At 41.5% G+C, this 22481-nt stretch overlaps 1 protein-coding gene across 2 annotated transcripts in view; it reads right to left on the minus strand.

The window, feature by feature from the left end:
* The window catches only part of ANO6 (anoctamin 6), a 218840-nt gene that overhangs the window by 117748 nt on the left and 78611 nt on the right, over window positions 1-22481 (minus strand). For both annotated transcript variants that reach the window (XM_081249034.1, XM_081249035.1), the window contains one exon: window positions 15289-15368. In XM_081249034.1, coding sequence (XP_081105160.1) covers window positions 15289-15368 — 80 coding nt within the window. The remainder of the gene's footprint in view (window positions 1-15288; window positions 15369-22481) is intronic.

The raw sequence follows: 22481 nt of genomic DNA on the forward strand, positions 1-22481 counted from the left end.
GGTTGCAATATACACCACCTTCTTCAAAAATACAAACCTGATTTTTCAAAGACAATGATTTTTGACCTGGCTGCACATTTGAGTCACCTCTGTAAACTTTTATAAACATATTCAGGTTCTTTATATAAACATATGCAAGAGCAAGATTAGTACATGAAGGTGGAGCTTGGGCCTTCATGTTTTAAAAGAGTTTCTCTGGTAATTCTAATGCACAGCCGGGTTGAGAACTACAGTCCAAACTGAACCCCTCTGGCATCTCTGCTGTAAGTGCCCCTGGAAATCATCAAACACAGCACACTGTCTTACATTCTTTCAACCAACCAACCAGCATCAGTTGCATGACTAACATCTGTCAGATAACAATACAATGTGCAGGGGACAGAGGCATCAGTAATACCCACTCTTGGTCTTGAGGGTAAACACTGAGATATGCTGCTTGGTATTATTCCTTGAAGCACACTGATAAATGAATATTATGTGATGGAATAAACGAAAATTTTACTGTAAAAATTGAGTGAAGCTGATAGTGGTTTATTCAAAACAGTGCATAAATAGCTCTTATTTCTAGTTCAATTGGAAATTCTATCAGCAAGGGTTAGTAAGTGCTTTACATATTTATTAACAGACTGTACCATTGATATTTTGTAATAATGCCGGGTATGATTAATTCTCAACCCATTGATAATTTGGTAGGTACCTAAGTGCCTGTAACTACTTTCTCAGGAGCCTAAGTCACAAATGCTCCTGTGCGCTTTTCTAAGGAGAGCAGAACTAATTCCTGATGCAAACACAGTCTGATTTCATGTGCAAGGGAACAAGAAGGGTTTGGCTGGGCTGCACAATGTGGGGTCGTGGCCATTTCATGGCTAGCTAGCCCTGTGCCTGCAATGTGCTTTGCCAACTATAAGCCAATCCATAAATGTCAGGTAAGAATTCTCACTGTATTATTATTCTATGAACACGCTTTTCAGATAGCTAAAATGCTTTTCAATCTCTGTGTAGTCACTGAATAACACTCCTGTGAGGAAATCTACTGCTGATTTTTCTGCTTTTTATTCATGAGAAGACTGAGGTCTTAAAAGGAAAATCGACTTTTTTCCCAAGGGACCGAGAGCAGAGTCGAGCAGGGACAGAGGGCTCTGACCCCCTGGAATTCTATCCAAGCTCAGCTTCCTGGGGGCACTTCTAGAACTTTCCCCCACAAAAAAGAATTTTTTTTTTTTTTAGAGTAAAAACGCTTTTCAAAGTCACAGAAGTGCCTCCTCTCGTTCGCCTCTCTTCTTCCTCTTTCACAAGACAGCTTACTTTTTAAAAACACTTAAGGCTAATGAAAGTGCATGAAAGGGTGGTGATACCATTAGCATCACTAAATGATCTGTCAAAATTTTCATTATGTGTTTTTATTCTAAGGGATTTGGACTCTGCAGTCAAATTTTGCTCCAGCTAGAAGTAAGGCCCTGACTGGATATATTCTAATTCAGACTAACTTCGTAAAGTTCCATATTATTGGTTTGCCCATTATAATTAATGAAAATGCTCTTTGGTAGTTATTACGATCTGTCAGATCACATTAATCTACATTTCGAAAAGTGACTTGGGAGAAGGAACCGTCAATGCACTTTCTCTTTGAAGGAGCCGTTAGAGTTTTCAGGGTAAAAGCATATTTATAATTTTTTCTTTTTGTTTTAACCAGAGACAGACTTAATACATTTGAAACTTATAGTAAAAATGCACTTTTTATTATTATTGTTGAAATAAGGAAAACTACAGTTAACTATTGGGACTTCAGGAATAAAAGAATTTAAAATCATTTTTCCAAAGCCCCTAAGCCTTCCAAATTAATGAAGAGTTGAGAGGAACAGCTGCAGTTGAAATCTCACTGGGCTCCCCCTTTTCAATTTTCTAGGAATACTGTGAATTCATATTGTGTATACATTTCCACCAAGTTCTGTGTTTCTCTTTAAATTTTTATTTCAACTTTTTATTAACGCTGCTTTTAGGTCATGGCATGGTCAGGTCATTTACCAGCAGACTCTCAGCTTTAACTCAATTCTTTTGCTTCTGTGGGCTTTTTTGGCCATAACTGTGATATGCTTCTAGATGACTTATAATCAAATGAGTTCCACGGTAAATACTGATATCACATCTTTGTTCAGAATGCCCTCAGAATGCCCAGGGCTCCCTGCTTTCCTCATGCATGTTTTTGTCAAATTAACTTTGACATTCCCCAGATAACAGATAGCTCGCTGAATTTCAAATGGGATGCATTATGGGGCAGGAATTCACAAAGCATTTTACAGTCAAGGGTTTCTGAAAATAGGGGAATAAAACCAGGTAGAATGAACACTGTTACGTGGAGGAAAGGGTTTTAATCAATTACATAATTTGGCTGCTGATGATAACAGGTTGAATGAGGGAAAAATAAAATAAAATGAAAGCAACTCAAATTCATCTGTGAGCCACATATACCTGACTGAAGTAGTACGTTCCCGGAAACATCCTCTCTTTCCCTCCTTCCCCGTTTTCCATCAACTACTACGACTGAACTACATTCGGTCCTGCTGCACATGAAACATGCATGCCCTTCCTTTCCTCCCCCACTGGCTTGTTCAACCATTCATCATCTCCTGCCTAGACTGTTATCCAGTACGTCTGTATGTGAACTACTCCAAGGAACTAAGGTAGTTTAATTATGAGAACGTCTTTCCACTGAAATGAAATCTGTCTGCCTATATATACCTCATATCCATGGGTCTTAATACCATATTTTGCACCTTCATCCACCTATTACCATTGTCGAATATTTAAAGTTGTTGTCATGTTCTTGCCTGTGTCAGGATCCACCACCATGCTCATCTTTCTCCTCTCAGTATGCTTCCCCTTAAAATGGAGCACCCAGACTGGCAGGTGGCTTTACCAATATTCAACAGGAGAAGCCTAGTTCTGTCTTGGTTCTGAACACATAGGTACGAATGCAACCCAGATTTGCATAAACTTTCAGACACTGTTATTACATGCTCGATTCATACTGAGTTGAATTAACCAAATACCTAACCTCTTCATGTGGTCAGTCATTAGCCTCAGCTCTTATGATCTTTCCTTAGGCGGATGATCTTTATGAATTAGGAGCAAGAGCTGACTTTAATTCATATTGATTTTTGTCTCCTCTAGAAATTCATTTCCATCCATTATTCCAGAGTCTTGGTAAGATCAGTTACCCAGATAAGCACACTCTCACTAGGCACACATTTCTTCATTCTGTACTTAAATGCGATTTTTTTCCCATACATCTTGCTAAACTCAAAACACAAAATATCTGTGGCTTTCTCCTGTTCTACAAGCCTAATCATGCCCATTAAAAAAAAAAAAAAAAGGTAACGTGCTCTCAGTTTGACATGACTTATTTTTACTGAACTTATGTTGGTTCCTGATGACCTTTTCTTTTTTTTAACATTCACAATACATCTGCTTTAAAAAAAAATCTCAGCTGTAATATCCCTGGAGATTAATGCTCCAGCTTCAATGTCTCCATTTATCAGAATTCAGTCTATGCCCAGCTTCCACTCTAACCCCACCCCTTTTGAAAACTGTCACATTTGTCCCTCCCGCTACTCTTCTGGCACCTGTCCTGGTCCCCACATCACCTCAAGATGACCAACTGTGGTCCCATGAGCAAATTTATAAGCTCTTTTAATACCCTACTGGATACATAATTTTTCTAGTCAGGAAATTTAATTCTTTTGGAATAATTGTATTCCTTTCCAAAACTGTCTCGTGCAGCATGGACCTCTATAGCCCCTTACCAGGACTTGAGCCATTTCAATCTAAAGATCACCTTCATTAGCAGAAAAGACAAAAGTTGTAATATAGAAGCTGATAAGCTCTTTTCTTCTCTGTCATCTTGTACCATTAAATTGTTTTCCTCAGGTCTGGGACCCATCACTGCTTCTTTAAGGCCTAACATAACTCAGAATCAATCCTTTTCTCTTTCACTTATGACGCTAAGCATTTGTTCACAAGCCTCAACTCACTCTGCACTTTAGTTTTATTCACACTTTTTTAGTAATAATGGAAAAAAAATAAGATTGGAGTGTTCCAAAGGATTAGTGCTAATGCACAGAATGATAATTTGTTAGCACTCTGCGTTCAACTGGCTTTAGCTCGTCCAGCCTGGCTGGGCCTAGAAGCCTACTCACCATTTATGACTGTTTCTCTGGGAAAACACATCCTGCATTCCAAAAAAGTGACTCGGAAAGAAATTTCTGAGATCTTTGCGTCTTGGACTGCCTATTTTTGCTCCTACCCTCCAATCCTAACAAATCCACAAATGTAGCTTCTGAATCAGCCACATAAAACAGATGAGTAGGTCCCCCTTCCCCATATTCAGGCAAAGCACCATCACCTTTTTCTCTTGAATGCACAAAAAGCTTTCAACGCTGAAATGCCCTGTGAATTCTTACCACAAAAAATGGGCCAATTTAGCAATGCTCACTATCCAGTTTATCTTTGATATCATTTCTCTTTTTGAGTCTCCTTTTGCTAAATTAATGTTCTTTTGTTTGGTTCCCCCCACCACCTTTTAAAAAAATTTTTATTGGAGCATCGTTGATGTACAATGTTGTGTTAGTTTCAGGTGTACAGCAAAGCGAATCAGCTATACATAATTTTTCAGTTTCTTTTCTCATATAGATTATTACAGAATAGTGAGCAGAGTTCCCTGTGCTATACAGTAGGTCCTTATTAGTTATCTATTTTATGTATAATAGTGTGTATATGTTAATCCCAATCTCCTGATTTGTCACTCTCCCCGCCCCCCGCTTTCCCTTTGGTAACTATAAATTTGTTTTCAAAATCTGTGAGTCTGTGTCTGTTTTGTAAATAAGTTCATTTGTATCACTTTTATTAGATTCCACACATAAGTGATATCATATGATATTTGTCTTCTCTGACTGACTTACTTCACTTAGTATGATAATCTCTAGGTCCATCCATGTTGCTGCAAATAGCATTATTTCATTCTTTTTTCATAGCTGAATAATAAGTCCACTGTATATATGTACCACATCTTCTTTATTCATTCTCCTGTCAATGGACATTTAGGTTGCTTCCATGACCTGGCTATTGTAAATAGTGCTGCAGTGAACACTGGGGTGCATGTATCTTTTCAAATTATGGTTTTCTCCAGATATATGCCCAGGAGTGGGATTGTGGGATCATATGGTAGTTCTATGTTCAGTTTTTTTAAGGAACCTCCATACTGTTCTCCATAATGGTTGTACCAATTTACATTCCCACCGACAGTGTAGGAGGGCTCCCTTTTCTCCACACCCTCTCCAGCATTTACTGTTTGTAGACTTTCTGATGATGGCCATTCTGACCCGTGTGAGGTGTTACCACACTATAGTTTTGATTTGCATTTCTCTAATAATTAGTGATGCTGAATATCTTTTCATGCGCTTTTTGGCCATCTTTATGTCTTCTTTGGAGAAATGTTTCCTTTTTTAGTTGTGTTTCTTTTCCATTTTAGTTTAGTGAAGTTAGTGCCATAAAGTTACAAGGCAAAGCCACCCTATTTCTCTGTTTATAGATGGCACAAGAGTGTTAGTCCAAATAAAGAAATACTTGAAAGGAAGAGTCCTGCTTTATCCCCAGTCTTCTGGATCCTAAAGATCGTTGGAGTTTGAGGCAGACTTTGGGACTTAAGTTGGGTTGCTTGGGATTCACAAGGAAGACCTTGGACTGACCATAAAATAAACCTTATTCTCTCTCAATAGCCCCAGCACCAATTCAGTTGCCTCAGGGACGTTTAGACCAGAAATAACCAAAATGAAGTCTGGATTTGTGGAGTGGGGTGGGGGGAACAAACATGAAAATGGATCCTTGAGCCTACTTTGGAAGAAAACTTGACCAACCACTTTGAATCAAAACATGAAAACAAAAATCTGCAGACCCATAGGCAGTTGGCTCTGATTTTTCTCTCAGACCATTTCCACGTCAGGGAAAAGAAGTAAGATTGACGTTCTCCTGGTTCTATGTGCCACTTCCAGAGTATTACCCTCCAATGTTCTTGGAGGGAAAAAAGACAGTTCCATGTAGGTCCATGCAAGTAGAATATACCCCTAGAGTTTCCCAGAGCCTAGCATCTCCTATTTCCCAGCTGCTGCTCCTGGTTCATTGAAAATCTGGCCCTGGCTCACATTTCCCTCTCTGTTCCAAGTCCTCCATCAGACAAGAAGCACATCTGTATCCACAGACATGACCAGTGCACCTTGGTCCCTCAGTAAATTGATCCCTTATCTCCAACGGTCTCCCTTTCATGCATTAACTGCCATGGTCCCATCCTGGACCTTGTTATCACTTGAAAATCTTCCATTTCAAAGTCACTTACTCAAGAATCCCTCTTTCTGAGGACACCATCATCTTCTCATTTTACAGTGCCCTCAGAGGCCCCATGACTTTCTCTAATCAATCTGCAGATGCTCTTTTTCTTCCCTCCCCTCCTTTTTTAAGGTTACACTTCCCAGTTCAGCCTTTCAGTAACACTCTCACCAGAACTCTTTCCATCATGCCCATGGAGCAAAGCCCCGCCTCTGGCTGCAGCCCGCTATGCCCTTTCTCGGTGTCTGAGTGATGCCGGAGAAAGCCACAGCAGGGCAGCTTGGTATCACTGCAAATTCAGGCTCGTCAGCCCTACACGGGCCCTCACCACTGCCCAGAAAGCCCAGCACTTTTTCTAGGTTTCTCCAGGTCAGCTTGGTCCCCGCTGACCGGGTCCCTGACCTGGTCATGCTCAGTGTTCTCTTCACGCTCAGCAGCTGAGAATTGAAGCTGTCAGATGGGAACTCTCCCTCAGCTTCTCCCCATCAAGTCCATAAACCAAGAGCATCTGCCCTCCGCACCTGTGCCTGCCTGAGACGCTGCTCCTCCTACCTAATGAGGACTCCTCCACATCTACAAACCATTCCACGGCCCTTTTCAAGGCAGCTCTCTCCTCTGGAGCAGGGGTCCCCGACCCCCGGGCCATGGACCAGTGCCAGTCCTTGGCCCATGAGGAACCGGGCCACATAGCAGGAGGTGAGCAGCGGGCGAGCCAGGGAAGCTTCATCTGCCGCTCCCCACCGCTCCCCACCGCTCACGTTACCACCTGAACCATCAGCCCCCACCCCATCCGTGGAAAAATGATCTTCCAAGAAACCGGTCCCTGAGGCCGAAAAGGTTGGGGACCGCTGCTCTAGAGTCACCTGTTCCTCTCACATGGATCCTTCCTATCAACATGTAAATGTGTGCAAGTCTCTCCACTTGACAGAAGGTAATCATCCCTGGCCCTCATATTCTCCTCCAGTTTTCTCTCATTCACTAGCCCTTCAAACTCCTTCCTTGATAGAGAGGTCAGTATTTTCTACTTACTTTTCTCCTTCTCATTCCATAATCCACTCTAATCTAGATTAAAGTAGCATCCTCAACACTCCTGAGAAGCAGCCCTCTCAGAGGACACCAGTGACCTCAATGCCTTTTCTTTATTCATCTCACTCAGTGGTTGTCAAATGGGGACAATTTTGGTGGTGTCTGGAGATATTTGGTGATCACACCTGGGGAGAGGGTCCGTTGCATCTCATGGGTAGAGGCCAGGGATGCTGCTTAATATCCTACAATGCATAGGACAGCCTCCTACAACAAAGAGAAATCCAGGCCAAAATGTCAGTGGTGCTGAGCTTGAGAAATCCTGAGATGATGATCCCTACGCAACACCTGAAACTGCTCATCACTTCATCTGTTTCTCAGCTTCTATCCTCTCACTCTCCAGATTTTCCTCCTACCTCTCTGGTGTTCTCCTTCTGCAGCCATCTATTGATTCTTGAGTCATTGCCCCTTATTCCTTGGAGATTTAAGCCTTGGTTCACTGTTACTTCGCCAACACACTACTCCTGACATAATCCTTGGGGCTTTCCTTATCCACATATATAATCCTTCCCACACCCTGCCTCAGCCCAGAATTCCAGTGTTCATAGCCCAGACCTGGTCTGTACCACTTACTACTCCTCCCTCAGTTATAAACATCTGACTCTCCACTACCACCTCCTATTTCTCCAGCTCATGCTCTTCAATACCCCAAACTCCCAAAATTACCAAACCCCACTAGGGTAGAAATCTATTGATCCTATTGCCCCACCTTCCTCATGTCTGTGGTCCTCTACTCTTGCAAACACCCTGCAACTCCCTTACCCTTGTCTTGCTTTGCTGAACTGACCTGGAGAAACCCCAAAACAAGTAAATCAAACTCTGCCTGCTCCACACCTACTCCCCCAAGCTGGACTGAAATGGGAAAAGCAACTAACCTCAAGTGGGCTCTTAGGGCTGCCAGGCAATCATGTTCCATTACCCAGTGCATTCACTCTCAGATGACTGTCTCATACCTTCTCTCTCTTCAGATCTCTTCATCTCTCTTCCTTCCTCAATCTTAGCTAATGGCTTGTTTCCCATTTCATTGATAAATGAGAAGCAGCCAAGAAAAAACTTCAACAAGCTCCTACTAGCAGATCTATTGATCTAATTCCACCTGGGTCCTAATACACTGGCTTCCCTCCTACTTCTAAGAATGAACTGTCTCTAAAGCTCTAGGTGGATGCCCACTTCTCCTCCCATAAGGAAGAGATTCCATCCCCTTCTTGCCCTCTCAAGGTCATCACTCCAGAAATTCTTCCCCCTCACGCTCCTGCATTTTCAAAGTTTCTCAAGTTTCTCTCTCTACTGGATTATTTCCATCACTTTACCAACAACCATTCCTGCCATCTTAAAACTAACTAGATAAATTTTAAAACTCTTTTCAACCTAACGCCCTTGCAGATAATACCCCCTTTCTCTGTATTCTTGTTCGGCAAGAATTTTTGAAAGTGTTATCTAAATGCCAGTATCCCATTCCTCTTCTCCCATTCCATTTTGAATCCTCTCTAATGAGGTTTTGGGTCCCAGCACTCAGCTGAGACCTCTCTTGTCAAGGTCTCTGCCATATTGCTAACTCCAACCTCCCATCCTCATCAGCAGCATTTGGGCATTCCTTCCTACTTTATACTTTCTTCCTTTGGCTTCCAGTACTCTCCTTGTTTTTCGCCACCTCACTGGTTCCTCCTTCTCAGTCTCCTCTGCTGATGCTTCCTCCTCTCTCCCTGACCTGTAAACATTTGAACCCCCCAGAGCTCAGGCCAGGCTTTCTTTCTGATTCATCTCACCCTCTCCCTTGCTGCTCATCTCCAGTCCCATAGCTTTAAATACTGTTCGTGTGCTGACAACTCCCAGATCTCTAGCTAGATCCTTCTCTTGAACTTGGACTGAATGTCTCAAGCTTGACATACCCAGAACAGAATTTTGGTTTTCCTCTGAGTAGTCTCCCTTCCAGCTGTTCCTTCCATAATCTTCCAGGTCAAAAATCTTGGGAGTCATCCTTGATTGCTCTTTCTCGTACACCTCACAGCTGATCTGTCAAAAAATCCTGTTGGTTCTACCTTCAAAACATACCGAGAATTTGAGTATATCTCACTGCTGCCATAGTTAACACTCAGGACCAAGCCACCACCATCTCTCGCATGGATTCCTGAAAAGCCCAACAGACCTTCCTGCTTCTGCTCTGTTCCACCATACTGTTCTCACAATAGCCAAAGTGATCCTGCTAAAATTAGGTGAGGTCAGGTAAAGTCACCCTTCTACTCAAAACCCCCCAGTTTATCTTCCCAAGGGTTACCCTTGAGAACTAAAATATTGCCTGCCATATCAGTAAACAAAGGTTGTTGCTTCACATTGCAGCCGCCTGGACGGTGAGCGCTGAGGGAACTCAGGATGGAGACAAACAGGCTGCCCACTGCCAAGCTCATCTAGCAGTCAGCTGCTGCAGCCACCCCCATACAATGCACCTGAGGAGACTGGCCCCCAGATAGCTAAGGTGCATCTCAAAGGAGTGATTTCAGTGAGCCCAGACTCTTGCACCTTCCCATACATAGAAAAGCACTAAATTCCTTAACTTGAGATGTCTGGTTTTCTTTTCTTAACAGTAATCCTTTGATGTTCTGACTACCTGGTCTTTTGTTGCAAAAACTTCTATATATCCTGGCCTCCCTCCTTGCTTCTTCGGAGCAGTCTCTCAGAGTTATTTGAGGTGTTGTCTCCCAGGCTTGAAGTCCTAAGAAAGTCCACCAAATAAAACATAACTCTTAACTTTTAGGTTGTGCATTTTTTTCAGACAACACCCTCAAATAACTTCCCAGCTCACTCAGAGTAAAACCAAAGTGTTTACAATCGCCTATAAAGTCCCCACTAGCTACTATTCTCACTGCCCTTCATTCTACTCCAGTCACATTGGTCTCCTTTCCCCAAACCTTCCACAAACTCCCACCTCAAGACCTTTGTTCCTGTTGTTCCCTCTGCCTGGAATGCTCTTCATCTAGTTTTCCAAAGAGCTTGCTCCAGCATCCCTGCTTCAGGCCTTTCCACTGATCACCTTCTCAGTGAGATTTGCCCTGTACACCTTGTTGAAAACTGTAAGCAACTCCCTCTGCAACACACACATATAATCCTTCCTTTATTCTTCTCTGAAGGATTTACCATCCTCTGACATGTTGTGTTTTATTTATTTTGTGTTTTATGTCTCCCCTACCAAAATGTAAGCTCCACACGTGCAGGGATGTTTTCTGTTTGTCCACTATAGTGCTTAAAATAGTAGACATCAAATAAATATTTGTTGACTGAATTAAGATTTTAGCTCTTTCTTCAAGGTCACATATATTTTCATCTAGTTAAAGACAATCAAATTTGAATTTCAGGAAATCAACTGTATTCTCTATTAAGCAGTATCTTCTCTCAAAAAGGGAGCCAGTTACACAAAATTCCAAATGGCATAAGAACTCTTCCGACCTCCTTCTCTCTGCATAACCATGAGTGCTGAACGAAGGGAACATATTTGCTCCACTTTAATCCTCATCTTCCCGAGTCTCTTTTCCTTTTCTAAATCCTGAGGTTTCTCATCATCTTCCCTGGTTTACCCTGTCGTAATCCTAATATTCTTTTGCCAGCCCAAACTCTGTCTTATTACTTACACCAAATTTGGTAGAAGGTAAACAAAGGGAAACATCATCAACTGGCATGAGACAAGAGGCTATAAGAATCCTCCTGTCTCTAAAAAGCCCAGGGAGTCATAAATAAACCTCAAGTTCTGGAAAGGCCAAAAGAGAGGGTATTATTATCGAGACTTAGATCATAAAATGTAATTCCTTAGCCTTCTCTTTCCTTCCACGTGTTCTCATGTTGACTGCAGCCTGGTTTCTATCCAGCTTGCTGCAAGCAGATTCACCGTTGCTAGATCAGAATTCCTCCCCATACCCCATCCTTCACCCTATGTATACTCAGGCAATCAGACCCATGTGAGTTCCTGGGTCAGTGCCAACAGAGGCAGGGTTTCTAGAAAGAGCCTTGACCACTACCCAACATTTCCCCCTACTAACCCCTCAATCCCCAGGTTTTTTTCTACTCCCTGGGGCTTGGGATCAACCTGGGGTCTGCTGGGGCAGTCATGCTGGCTGGGTCCCTGCAGTGACGCCTAGATCACCTTTGCTCTTAACTACATCTGGGACTGGGAACACTGGTGGAAGCCTGGGATGCCCTACATCTGTGCTGCCATTCTGCAGGACCATCCCTATATGCTCCATCACCATGTGGATGGCTCCCCATCCTTGGTTTTAACCAGCTTGGCTAGTGCTGCAGTCTCTACTTCTAGTCTGAACTCCTACAAGTTTACCTGGGTCTCTGGTACTCAGTTCCCAGCCTCACTTTGGTCAATCCCTTTCCTCAGAGTCTGATACCTGTCCTCACACACCCCATCTACTTTCAGGGTCCGTGTCCCAAAATGATGGTCACCAATCACATGGTCCCGAGCATCCGACCATGCCACCATTTCCTCGACAAGTCCCCTCTTGAACTAACTGCTTTGAAAATTCTAATGTAATGAATTACAGTTCATTGGCACAAGGGAACAGAAAATGTCAGAGACGATATCAATGTCAGAGGAAAAAACCAGCATGGCGCTGTACACCTTAAACTTACACTGTGCTATATGTCAATTATATCTCAATAAAACTGGGGAAAAAACGGCATGGGAAAATGTTCAGAGTAAAGCATTAAGTTAACAAAGCAGGTTATAAAACAGATTTTCATTGTGCTTAAACAAAAAACTGAACCACGACAGAGGTGGTTTCCCACCATAGTGAGATAACCAAGGGACTCTCGGTAAGGTCAGCCCTTAGCCAGGTCCCTTTCACCTTGACCCTCACCCACACATGCACCTCACCTCGGAGTGGGTCTATGTCTAGTTTCAACATGTTCCCAGCTCCTCACAAGCTTTGGGGTGGCAACAACACATGCACCTATGTTCACGTCTTCATTCACCTTTTAACATGTCAGCATGGTTTGGCTAAACTCACCCACTTCAGTCCACAGAGTGGAGCAGACAGTGGGGAGGGGCAACATGTGATCACGGGACAAACTCTGCCCTGCAAGGTGGCCGCTGTCTGCAGGCACATGAGGGATTCACAACAGCATTTCTTTACCCATGATTTATGTAGACTACACGGCAATATTTTGTCTGACTAGTCATACTACACACCTGAACTGGGAAGGAAACCTTTAATGTACTTATCATGCCATAACGAGCACCGCTCTCAGGCCTTGTTTCAAACGAAAGAAAAACAAATTCTGAAGGAAACAAACTAATAATGATAAGGATTTTGTCCTCCCTCTTGGCCAAACTATATAGATACATTCTGTTGTACAAAAACACTGGGCTCTTCATCCTTCTAAAATCTGAACTATTTGAGGATAAGGCCTGAGTAAACATGGTCTATGCCTTGCTTTATTTCAGTTCAACTCAGCAAACTGCGGCTGGACCTTCCGAAATGCCACCCGGAGAAGAACAGAAGACTGATTATCCAGTTCCTTTTATTCTTCTCTCTCTTTTCTGTTTCCAATTTTGCTTTGCCTTTGGGCTCTTTTTTTTTTTTTTTTGGCATATACATACTTAATTTATTTTTTATTTTTTATTTTTGGGGGCTCCTTTTGCTCCCAGTTTTGTACTGTTGTCCCTGTTTCTAATTTAAGATTCTGGTTTGGATCAACTTAGCTGACTTTGTCCTGGCATGTGCCCAATCCGCCTCCTCCCCGACTGCAGCCACCCATTCTGACCGATGCTGTAACTTTCTGCCTACAAAAGAGGCTTCCCTTAAATATCAGGCCTGAGTTCCCTGAGTACCCTATTCTCAAGGCGGCTTCTATACCTCCTGTTTGTTTACCATGGAGACAGCTCAGGAAACACATGTTTACTATGGAACTGGGAGTACATGGGCTACAGTGATGCTGACAAGAAAACACAAGCAGATATGTATGTGCTACACAAAGATGTGGCAGGCAATGATCATCAGATGTGTGAAAATTTATAAAGCACAAGAAAATCACAGATTCCTCCCTGAATTTGATATGAACACACAATTAGAGAAGGATAATAACCAGGATATAGAGATCTGATATCAACCACACAAATAAGGAAACTGTGATGAACAATTTCAGCATCGGGGCTTCCCTGGTGGCGCAGTGGTTAAGAATCCACCTGCGAGTGCAAGGGACACGGGTTTGAGCCCTGGTCTGGGAAGATCCCACATGCCGCAGAGCAACTAAGCCCGTGCGCCACAACTACTAAGCCTGCACTCTAGAGCCCGCGTGCCACAACTACTGAAGCCCACGCAGCTAGAGGCTCTGCTCCACAACAAGAGAAGCCACCACAGTGAGAAGCCTGTGCACCACAACAAAGAGCAGCCCCCGCACAGCAACAAAGACCCAACGCAGCCAAAATAAATAAATAAATAAAGCTATTTTTTTTAAAAAAAGCAGTTAGAAAATAACAAAACAGAAAAAGGTCAGCTCCATGAGTCTGTACCAATATCATACTCAAACGTGAAATATCTGTGTCAATTCTACTTTGGGGCTGTAACGGCAGAAGTCAGAAAAAACACAAAGCTGCTCTGTTACTTTAAGATGCAGGAATATTGGTTAGCATTCACAACTTTGCTTCGCCGAAAATCTCACTGAATATAATAGGGAAGTCATTGAATACTATGTCTTTCCATTATATCCAAGTGATTTTCACAGTAGGCAATCTGCTAGTACACCACAGGAGTCCCACACTTTGAAATAAAATGGCATTGTGGATAGAATCTCATGTGCGATCCCTTTTCAGTCCAGAGACGTGCCTAGTTTCCTTACTCTTGGCTGAATTGAGGGGACAATCCATAAAGAGTGTGTAAGAAGAGGGAAAGCACATAATGAGGTGGTTTTTTGTTGTTTTTTTTTTTCCGCTATCAATAATATAATTGTGCTCTGCCGATTACTGGAGTGGCGACTATACATCATATTTTGAAAATAAAAAAAAAGATTTTTCCATTGTTAAGTTGGTAGACAAGCCATTTGCAGCAGGGGGCAAAAATCAGTAAATCTAGGTGGATCCTGGCATGCTTTCCTTACACATCTGGTGCAATAACATGGTATAGGAATTAGAGACACACTTCTTCCCATCATCCTCTTCAAATAAGCCTAATATAAAATCTATTTAGTAAGGACATTCTCCACCAGGCATCGTATGTGCTTAATTTCCTTTAAACAAGGCATTAATAAAATCACAGTAGCATCTAATAAGATTTTTGATTCCTTGAGGGTAGGAATCATGGCTAATCTTTAATGAGTCTAATTTAGTGAGAGCACTTAGTTCCCTTCTTAGCAGAAACAACCAATAGAATATTCCTAGCCCTACAAGATGTATCCATATAGGTTGTGTTACTGAGGCTCCAAAATGAAAAAGGAATTGGACTGGTCAGTGTACCTGGATGTGCTCAGTAAAGACTGGTTTCCAGAGTTTTTGACAGCAGAAACTGGTAGCAAGGGTATCAATGAATAAAGGGGGAGTTTCAGACACACAGTGCTATTTTACTGCAGAACAAGTTCCCATTTGCTATTACAAGCAGCGTGAAGAGCGAGCTTACAGTGCATGATGCCAAGACGCTGTAGTTCAGGAACCTGCTCCCCAGAGGACGAGACTTTGCACAGAGAGTCCTAACAGCGAGGCCTGTGCCAGATCTAGAGCCACTGAAGGCAAGAACTCATTTAAAAACAAAACAAAACAAAACAAAAAACCCCTTTCTCCACTTTGTGAGAAACCTTTAGCTAACTGATACAAATTTAAGATAGAGTGGTAGTACTCACAAACTCCGGGGTTCGGAAATCCTGCTGACTTTCCAGTGATCCAAAACCGGAGACAATTGTCTGTTCAAGGTTTTCCAAGACTGAAAAGAAACAAAACAACGAATAAATAAATGAGCATGAACTTCCGTTGGCTCACATAGTTTTTTTTGCTTTTAAGTCAGCATTGGCTTAACTATTTTTAGCGTCTGGCACACTTACAGGTTGACATTATTTAAGGCTTTTGGCTATAAGGACACTCAAAATCTTCAGCAGCTATTTCATCTACTGGACAATGCCACACTTGTAGGATATTAGGTCCTAAAATGCTCTAAGGCTAGATCTACCATGGAAAATCACTTAGCTTCCACATGGAAGGACATGGCAACTAAATGTTATAAAATTCCAGCTCAGGAACACTTTAGCCTATTGATGTTCTTTTTTCTTCCACATGTCAGGGAACTGATGTGGAGTCATTTTAGGGTAGTAATCTTCTGTTTTAAAATCTGTTGCCTAGCACTATCTAACAGAAATATACTGGGAGCCAAACAAAATATTCTAGTAGCTACATTAAGAAAGAGAAATAGGTAAAATTATTTTTAGTAGTAAGATTTATTTAACCTGATATACCCAGATTATCATTTCAACATGTGTGTATTAAATATAAAAAATTATTAGTGAACTATTTTACATTTGGGGGGTACTCTTATACTCACAACACATCTCAGTTTGGACTAGCCACATTTCAAAAGCTCAATAACATCATGGGACTAGTGGTTACTACACTGGACAGCACAGTATTAGAGGGATAAAGGAGCCAAATGTAGAAGGTGGGGTGTTCTGCAAGACACTAGTCTCCTCTTGTAAACATGTTCCTGATGTGAATAAAAGGGACTGTTCCAGATTAAAAGACACTAAGAGAACAAAACAACAATTTGCAGTGTGTGGTTCTGGGCTGGATCCTGGTTTAAACAATCCAGATGTAAAAGACTTAAAAACAAACTGCAAAAATTTGAATACTGATTAAGTGTTGGGTTATATTAATATCGATAAGTATAACCATGTAATTTTGGCCATGTAGAAAAATGTTCTTAGTTAAATAAATTTACATAAATAGTCAAATATTATTAAGCATTTAAATAAATTTAAATAAATATTCTCATTTAGCAACAGGTCCAGCCTCTTCAACAAATCAACGACATGAAAAAGGAAGACTGTTAGAGATTTAAAGAGCCCTACGGAACAGAACTCCAATGTGTGTTTTTTCCTACACCACTGAACAATTAATTCAGTTCTGACACGATCTACCTGAAGGTAGCATCAGATTCCACAGTTTATGGGCTCAAGACTGCCCCCATTTCAGATGCCAATTGGAAGTCCATGCTGTCACCTGTGCTTCTGACCAACTGGCTATAAATCGGAGGTTCCCACCACCCTCTCCTCAGGCTCAATTAATTTGTTAGAGTGGCTCACAGAACTCAGAGAAACATTTATTACATTTACCGGTTTAGTATAAAGGATGTTATAAAGCAGGGGTCCCCAACCCCCGGACCACGGACTGGTACCGGTGCCTGGCCTGTTAGGAACCTGGCCGCACAGCAGGAGGTGAGTGGCTGGCAGGTGAGCGAGCCAAGCTTCATCTGTATTTACAGCCACTCCCCATCGCTCACATTACCGCCTGAGCTCCGCCTCCTGTCAGATCAGCGGCGGCATTAGATTCTCATAGGAGTGCAAACCCTACCGTGAACTGTGCACGCGAGGGATCTAGGTTGTGCGCTCCTTATGAGAATCTAATGCCCGATGATCTGACGTGGAGCTGAGGCAGTGATGCTAGCGCTGGGGAGCGGCTGCAAATACAGATTATCATTAGCAGAGAGGTTTGACTGCACAGAGACCATAATAAATCAATTGCTTGCAGACTCATATCAAAATTCTATCAGTGAGTGGCAAGTGACGATTAAGCTGCATCTTACGGAGTAGACTGGACACAAGCAACACACTCTGGGTGTCACTGTCTCCCATCACCCCCAGATGGGACCATCTAGTTGCAGGAAAACAAGCTCAGGGCTCCCACTGATTCTGCATTATGGCGAGTTGTATAATTATTTCATTATATATTACAATGTAATAATAAGAGAAATAAAGCGCACAATAAATGTAATGCCCTTGAATCATCCTGAAACCATCCCCCGCCCCTCCCCCATCTGTGGAAAAACTGTCTTCCACGAAACCGGTCCCCGGTGCCAAAAAGGTTGGGGTCCTCTGTTATAGAGGATACAGATGCACAGCCAGATGAGGAGGTACAGGGGCAAGGTGTGTGGGGAGAGGTGCAGAGCTTCCATGCCCTCTCCAGGCGCCCTGCTCTCCCCACAACTCCACGCGTTCACCAACCTGAAGCTCTCCAAACCCTGTCCTTTGGGGGTTTTATGGAGGCTTCATTACAGAGGCATGACTGATTGATGATCAGTGGCCATTGGTAATTGATTCAACTTGCCCCTCTCCCCTACCCCGGGGGTCAGGGGGGTGGGACTGAAAATTTCTACCCTCTAATCACTTGGTGGGTTCCCTGGGCAGCCAGCCCCTCTCCTTTGGTTACCTAGGGGCTGTCCAAGCACCTCATTAACATAACAAAGGGCATCTTTATCCCTCTCATCATGTTGGAAATCCCAAGAGTTTTAAGAAAGGAACTCTGTGGGAATTCCCTGGCGGTCCGGTGGTTAAGGCTCCACACTCTCACTGCTCCAATCCCTGTTTGGAGAACTAAAACCCCACAAGCTGCGAGGTACAGCCAAAAAATAATAATAATAAATAAATAAATAAATAAATAAGGAGCTCTGTGACATGAACCAAGGAAGAACAAATATATATTTCTTATTACAAATCACAATATCACAACAACCATTAGCTATATGTGGTACTCAGCTGGATCCTAACTTGAACAAACCAGCTATAAAGGTTTGCTTTTATCAAAACTAGGGATAGAAGGTTTGTTTGTATTTATCAAAACTAGGTAGACTGAGTATGGAATAAGCATTAAGTTATGGTAAATTACTTTTAATTTTATGAAGTGTGATGTTAGCTTTGTAGTGACTTTTTAATTGCATATTAATTTTTTTAATCCATTAGAGGCTTTCATGAAAGAAGAGACTAGGTTCCTATCAATACAGAAAAATTCCCTTCAGTGGCCCAAAAGAAAGCTGGGTATGTATAGGTGAGAGTTATGAGATCTCTAAGTGATTGTTTAACAAAAACAAACGATCAGCCAACGACTCAGCTATTTAGGTTTGGCACATCACTAAGAAACATCCCAGTACCTGGACTAGACTTTAGGTTCACTCAGAATCTTGCCCACTAAACTCATATCACTGTAAGCCTATGAACTGCAAGAAAATGGCAGTAGAAAAGAACACAGACAAGTGATTCTAATGCTTCTGAAAAACTGAGTTCATCAGAGGACCCCTAAATGTGAACCAAAACAGAAACAGGAAAGAGATGAGGTGAGCCATGGCTTGCAGAGCTGCAACCAGAGCCGAAATTAAGGTGCTTGCCCCTGAGAACTCCAGGGGCCAGGGGGCGACAGCAAGTACTACACAGCCTGTTACATTCACCAAGTACTGCACAGTCTGTTACACTCAGGGAATTGTAATAAACTGTTTATTCCAACATCAGAACAAGTTGTCCAAGATAATTACATTCTTGCAAGCCACCTTTAAAACTTGCTAAAATGTGTTTATACTAGTGGCTGTGAGGGTGGGTTTTAAATTGGTGTTTTGCAGCTTGGTTTCCAAGTAAGAAGAAAAGACCTTTTTATAGCAGTAAGATAGATATTGAAGAAGTTGTATCTGTGGTGCTTACGATTCACTTTTTTTTTTCCTGGCAGAACTAGCAAGTCAGTGAAACATAATACTGCAGGTATTTTTTTAAACGAGTATTGTAAATCTGATGGAGTGACTTGACTTTTGCATCTTATCTGGATTCCTTTATAAAGAGATGCCCAGGGCTTCCCTGGTGGCGCAGTGGTTGAGAGTCCGCCTGCCGATGCAGGGGACGCGGGTTCGTGCCCCGGTCCGGGAAGATCCCACATGCCGCGGAGTGGCTGGGCCCATGAGCCATGGCCGCTGAGCCTGCGCGTCGGGAGCCTGTGCTCCGCAACAGGAGAGGCCACAACAGTGAGAGGCCTGCATACCGCAAAAAAAAAAAAAGAGATGCCAGTTTACCTATTATGTATCTGGGGTCAACAGATGGGACAGAGCTGCTGTTGTTGATTTTTTTTTTTTTAATGAAAGGATAAGCTTAAGAAATTTTGCCTAAACAGAGTTGAGAAAGAAGGTGTATTGCCCAGATGTTCTACCAAATTAAAGGCATCTATACAGCTTGACAGGATTTGTGAGAGAAAATATAGAACTATTTATAATTTTAGTTATTCTGTTGGTAATGGAAACTAATAGATTCACTGGTTAATGTCAACACAAAGTAGAAACTGTAAATTTGAGTGAATAAAACAGAAATGGCTTAATTGAAACATCATCCAGGTAGAACAAAGCTGCAGCTGTTGCTCTCATTACCTAACACAGTACTGAGAAGCAAACGATTTATGATGCTAATATGATAATTATACTTCCCTACTGAGGGGCTCCAGTTACTGTTTGATATTCTCATTTCTGGTAATCTAACACAGTTGAAAAATTCATTTCTCAGCAAAAATAAAATAGTCAAAATCTAGGTGACACTTTGAGGGCTTTTTAATAAAATAGCTGCAGAATCAGGAAAAAGATTCTAAAAAGGCAAAAATGTCCATTTAATTTTCTTCTTTATATAAGTCATTTTAAAATGTAATATTTTGAAATGCATTTTTAGTATTGCCATAATACCTCACTTTATACTACAGAAGTACCACCTTGAATGACACCATGATTAGCTCATTTAATTTTGGCACTTGGAATATAAAAAGCATGTGGGTACCTCTATGTTATCTTGTTCATCACAAAGCTGCTGAGAGAACTGAAAACTGTTTATTCAATGAAAAATCTTTGGTCCTGACATGTTGATATAATTTTGTATGGATGCAATGTGAAAGTTCAATTGGAAGTCAGGTTCAACAAACATTCATTGCCTAGTTTATACATATTTTGCACAGTCATTGTGTTCTTAGGCCCTGGGAATACCAAGAAGAACCAGACAAAGTTCCCTCTTCTTGAGGAAAGGAATTTGAGACATGATAAATCCTATTTTGAGGATAATTAGTAAGTGCTAGGCTAGACAGACTAATGGAGTATTGTAGGAATACCAAAGAAAACACTGTATACACATATACCAACTGGTTTACTACAGGCAAAACTCAAATAATTGAGGCTTTGGTCAAAAGAAACTCACTATTTACTTTTCCTAAATTTAACAGTAATTAATCACATAACAATTAGTTTAAAATGAAAGAAAGAGAAAAAATATTTTTAAAACTTTATCAAGGCAGTTACTATAGTAAGGTTAAAGGAATAAAGTCACTGGTGGTACTAGTTCTGACATACATGAAGGCCCCAATAGAAATGTCTAGAAGTCCAGTCACATTAATGGGTTAATAAGAGAACAGCAGAAACCTCACCAGAAAGTTGCAGTTCACATGATTACTTGTCTATCAATTAGAAATGGAAATCATCCCAACTGCAAAATGGAGAGATAAGTTCTACAGCAAAGATGATTGAGATTTACCTAAAATGGGCAATAAAAAGAGCCATTATCTACATTTTATAACTTAGATAATCTATTATCCATCAGAAAACACAAAATGACCTCTCGGGAACGTCATGGGTAAGGCCCAAAGACTGCCTGATAAGCAGTGCCCAGTAATAAAAGTAATCAGAATTAGGCATCCACACTATATCTAACTTACAGCATCAGTATGGCAGGTCATTGGGTCCAAATGACATCTTCTTTATGGTGACTGGTTGTGAATGAAATGGTCAGAGGCATAGCAAGTATATGAGAGACAGCAGGTAAAAAGAGACCATGGCCTGGTGCAAAGGGCACTGTGCATGGATTAAGGGGATTGATTGGGCTGATCTGCAACTTAGTTGCATGATCCTGAGCAATGACCTATTCTCAGTTTATCTGAAACTAGTTATAAAATTACTTTCCCTGGTTATCTTACAGGTTGTGCAAAGAATACAAATGATAATTCAAAATCATGTTGAAAAAAATAAAACACTATCTAAATACAAATTAAGTTCACGTACATAGAACATAATCATATCATATAGTGACATGGAGAAATGTAAACAGAAATTTCCTGAGGGTGTTATAACATGCCTGGCACTTCTAAAGGTCTGATCTTACTTAATCTGCTTTGTATCCTCGTTTTCACAGATGATGAAAAATTGGATATCATTAGTTGCCTGAAGTCAACCACTAGAAGTGATACAATGGCAATCTGAATCTGTCTGACTCCAAAACTGGACATCTTTTTGAATTCACTAATGTCTCCTAAGCTGCTCTAAATAATTCCAAGGGGTCCCCTGATGCTAAATATAACTTGGTAAGGAATTAAAATAGCACTGTAAGTCAGAAAAGTATTAACAATAGACTAACACATCTTGAAAAACAAATAATGAAAAAAAAGCAGTGAAATTTATTGGTATAGTACTCACAATTAGAAGAATTAATGGAAAAGCTCCACAAAATAAACAAACCAATACAATATTCTGACAAGTGGCTAAAGATATTCACATGTCAAGGATGGAGCTAGGTGATATGAGTACAAATACCAAGATGAAGAGGGTATAGAAACTGTCCTCAGGAATCCCATGATCTAGTGAATGTACAATTAAAGAAGTGTTAAAAGAATGGCCCATATTGCCTTAGTAATGAAGATATGTTCACATATCCAGATTGGGCAGGATGTCTAGTGATCTGCCAAGCATCCTATACCTATACCTATACCTCTCTTCTCCCATTGGACTAGAAGTCTCTGAAAACTGGATCTCAGCATATATCTAATGTTTAACCTGAATATCAGCACTCACCAGCCACTATTTTTAAAGCAACCACACATTTGGACCACCATTTACTGTCACTCCGTAATTTCCAGGTATCATGTGGGCCTTCCCAGTCTCACTCGCCACACCACCTAAGGCTAAGCCTATACCCCACATGTCGCAACATCCTATGATATCATATTTGGTCTCCAGGTTCCAGTGTCTCTTTCTCTGGCTTCAGTTTTACAG

The sequence above is a fragment of the Mesoplodon bidens genome (assembly GCF_964165515.1).
Source record: "Mesoplodon bidens genome assembly, chromosome: 11".
Classification (NCBI taxonomy): Eukaryota; Metazoa; Chordata; class Mammalia; order Artiodactyla; family Ziphiidae; genus Mesoplodon; species Mesoplodon bidens.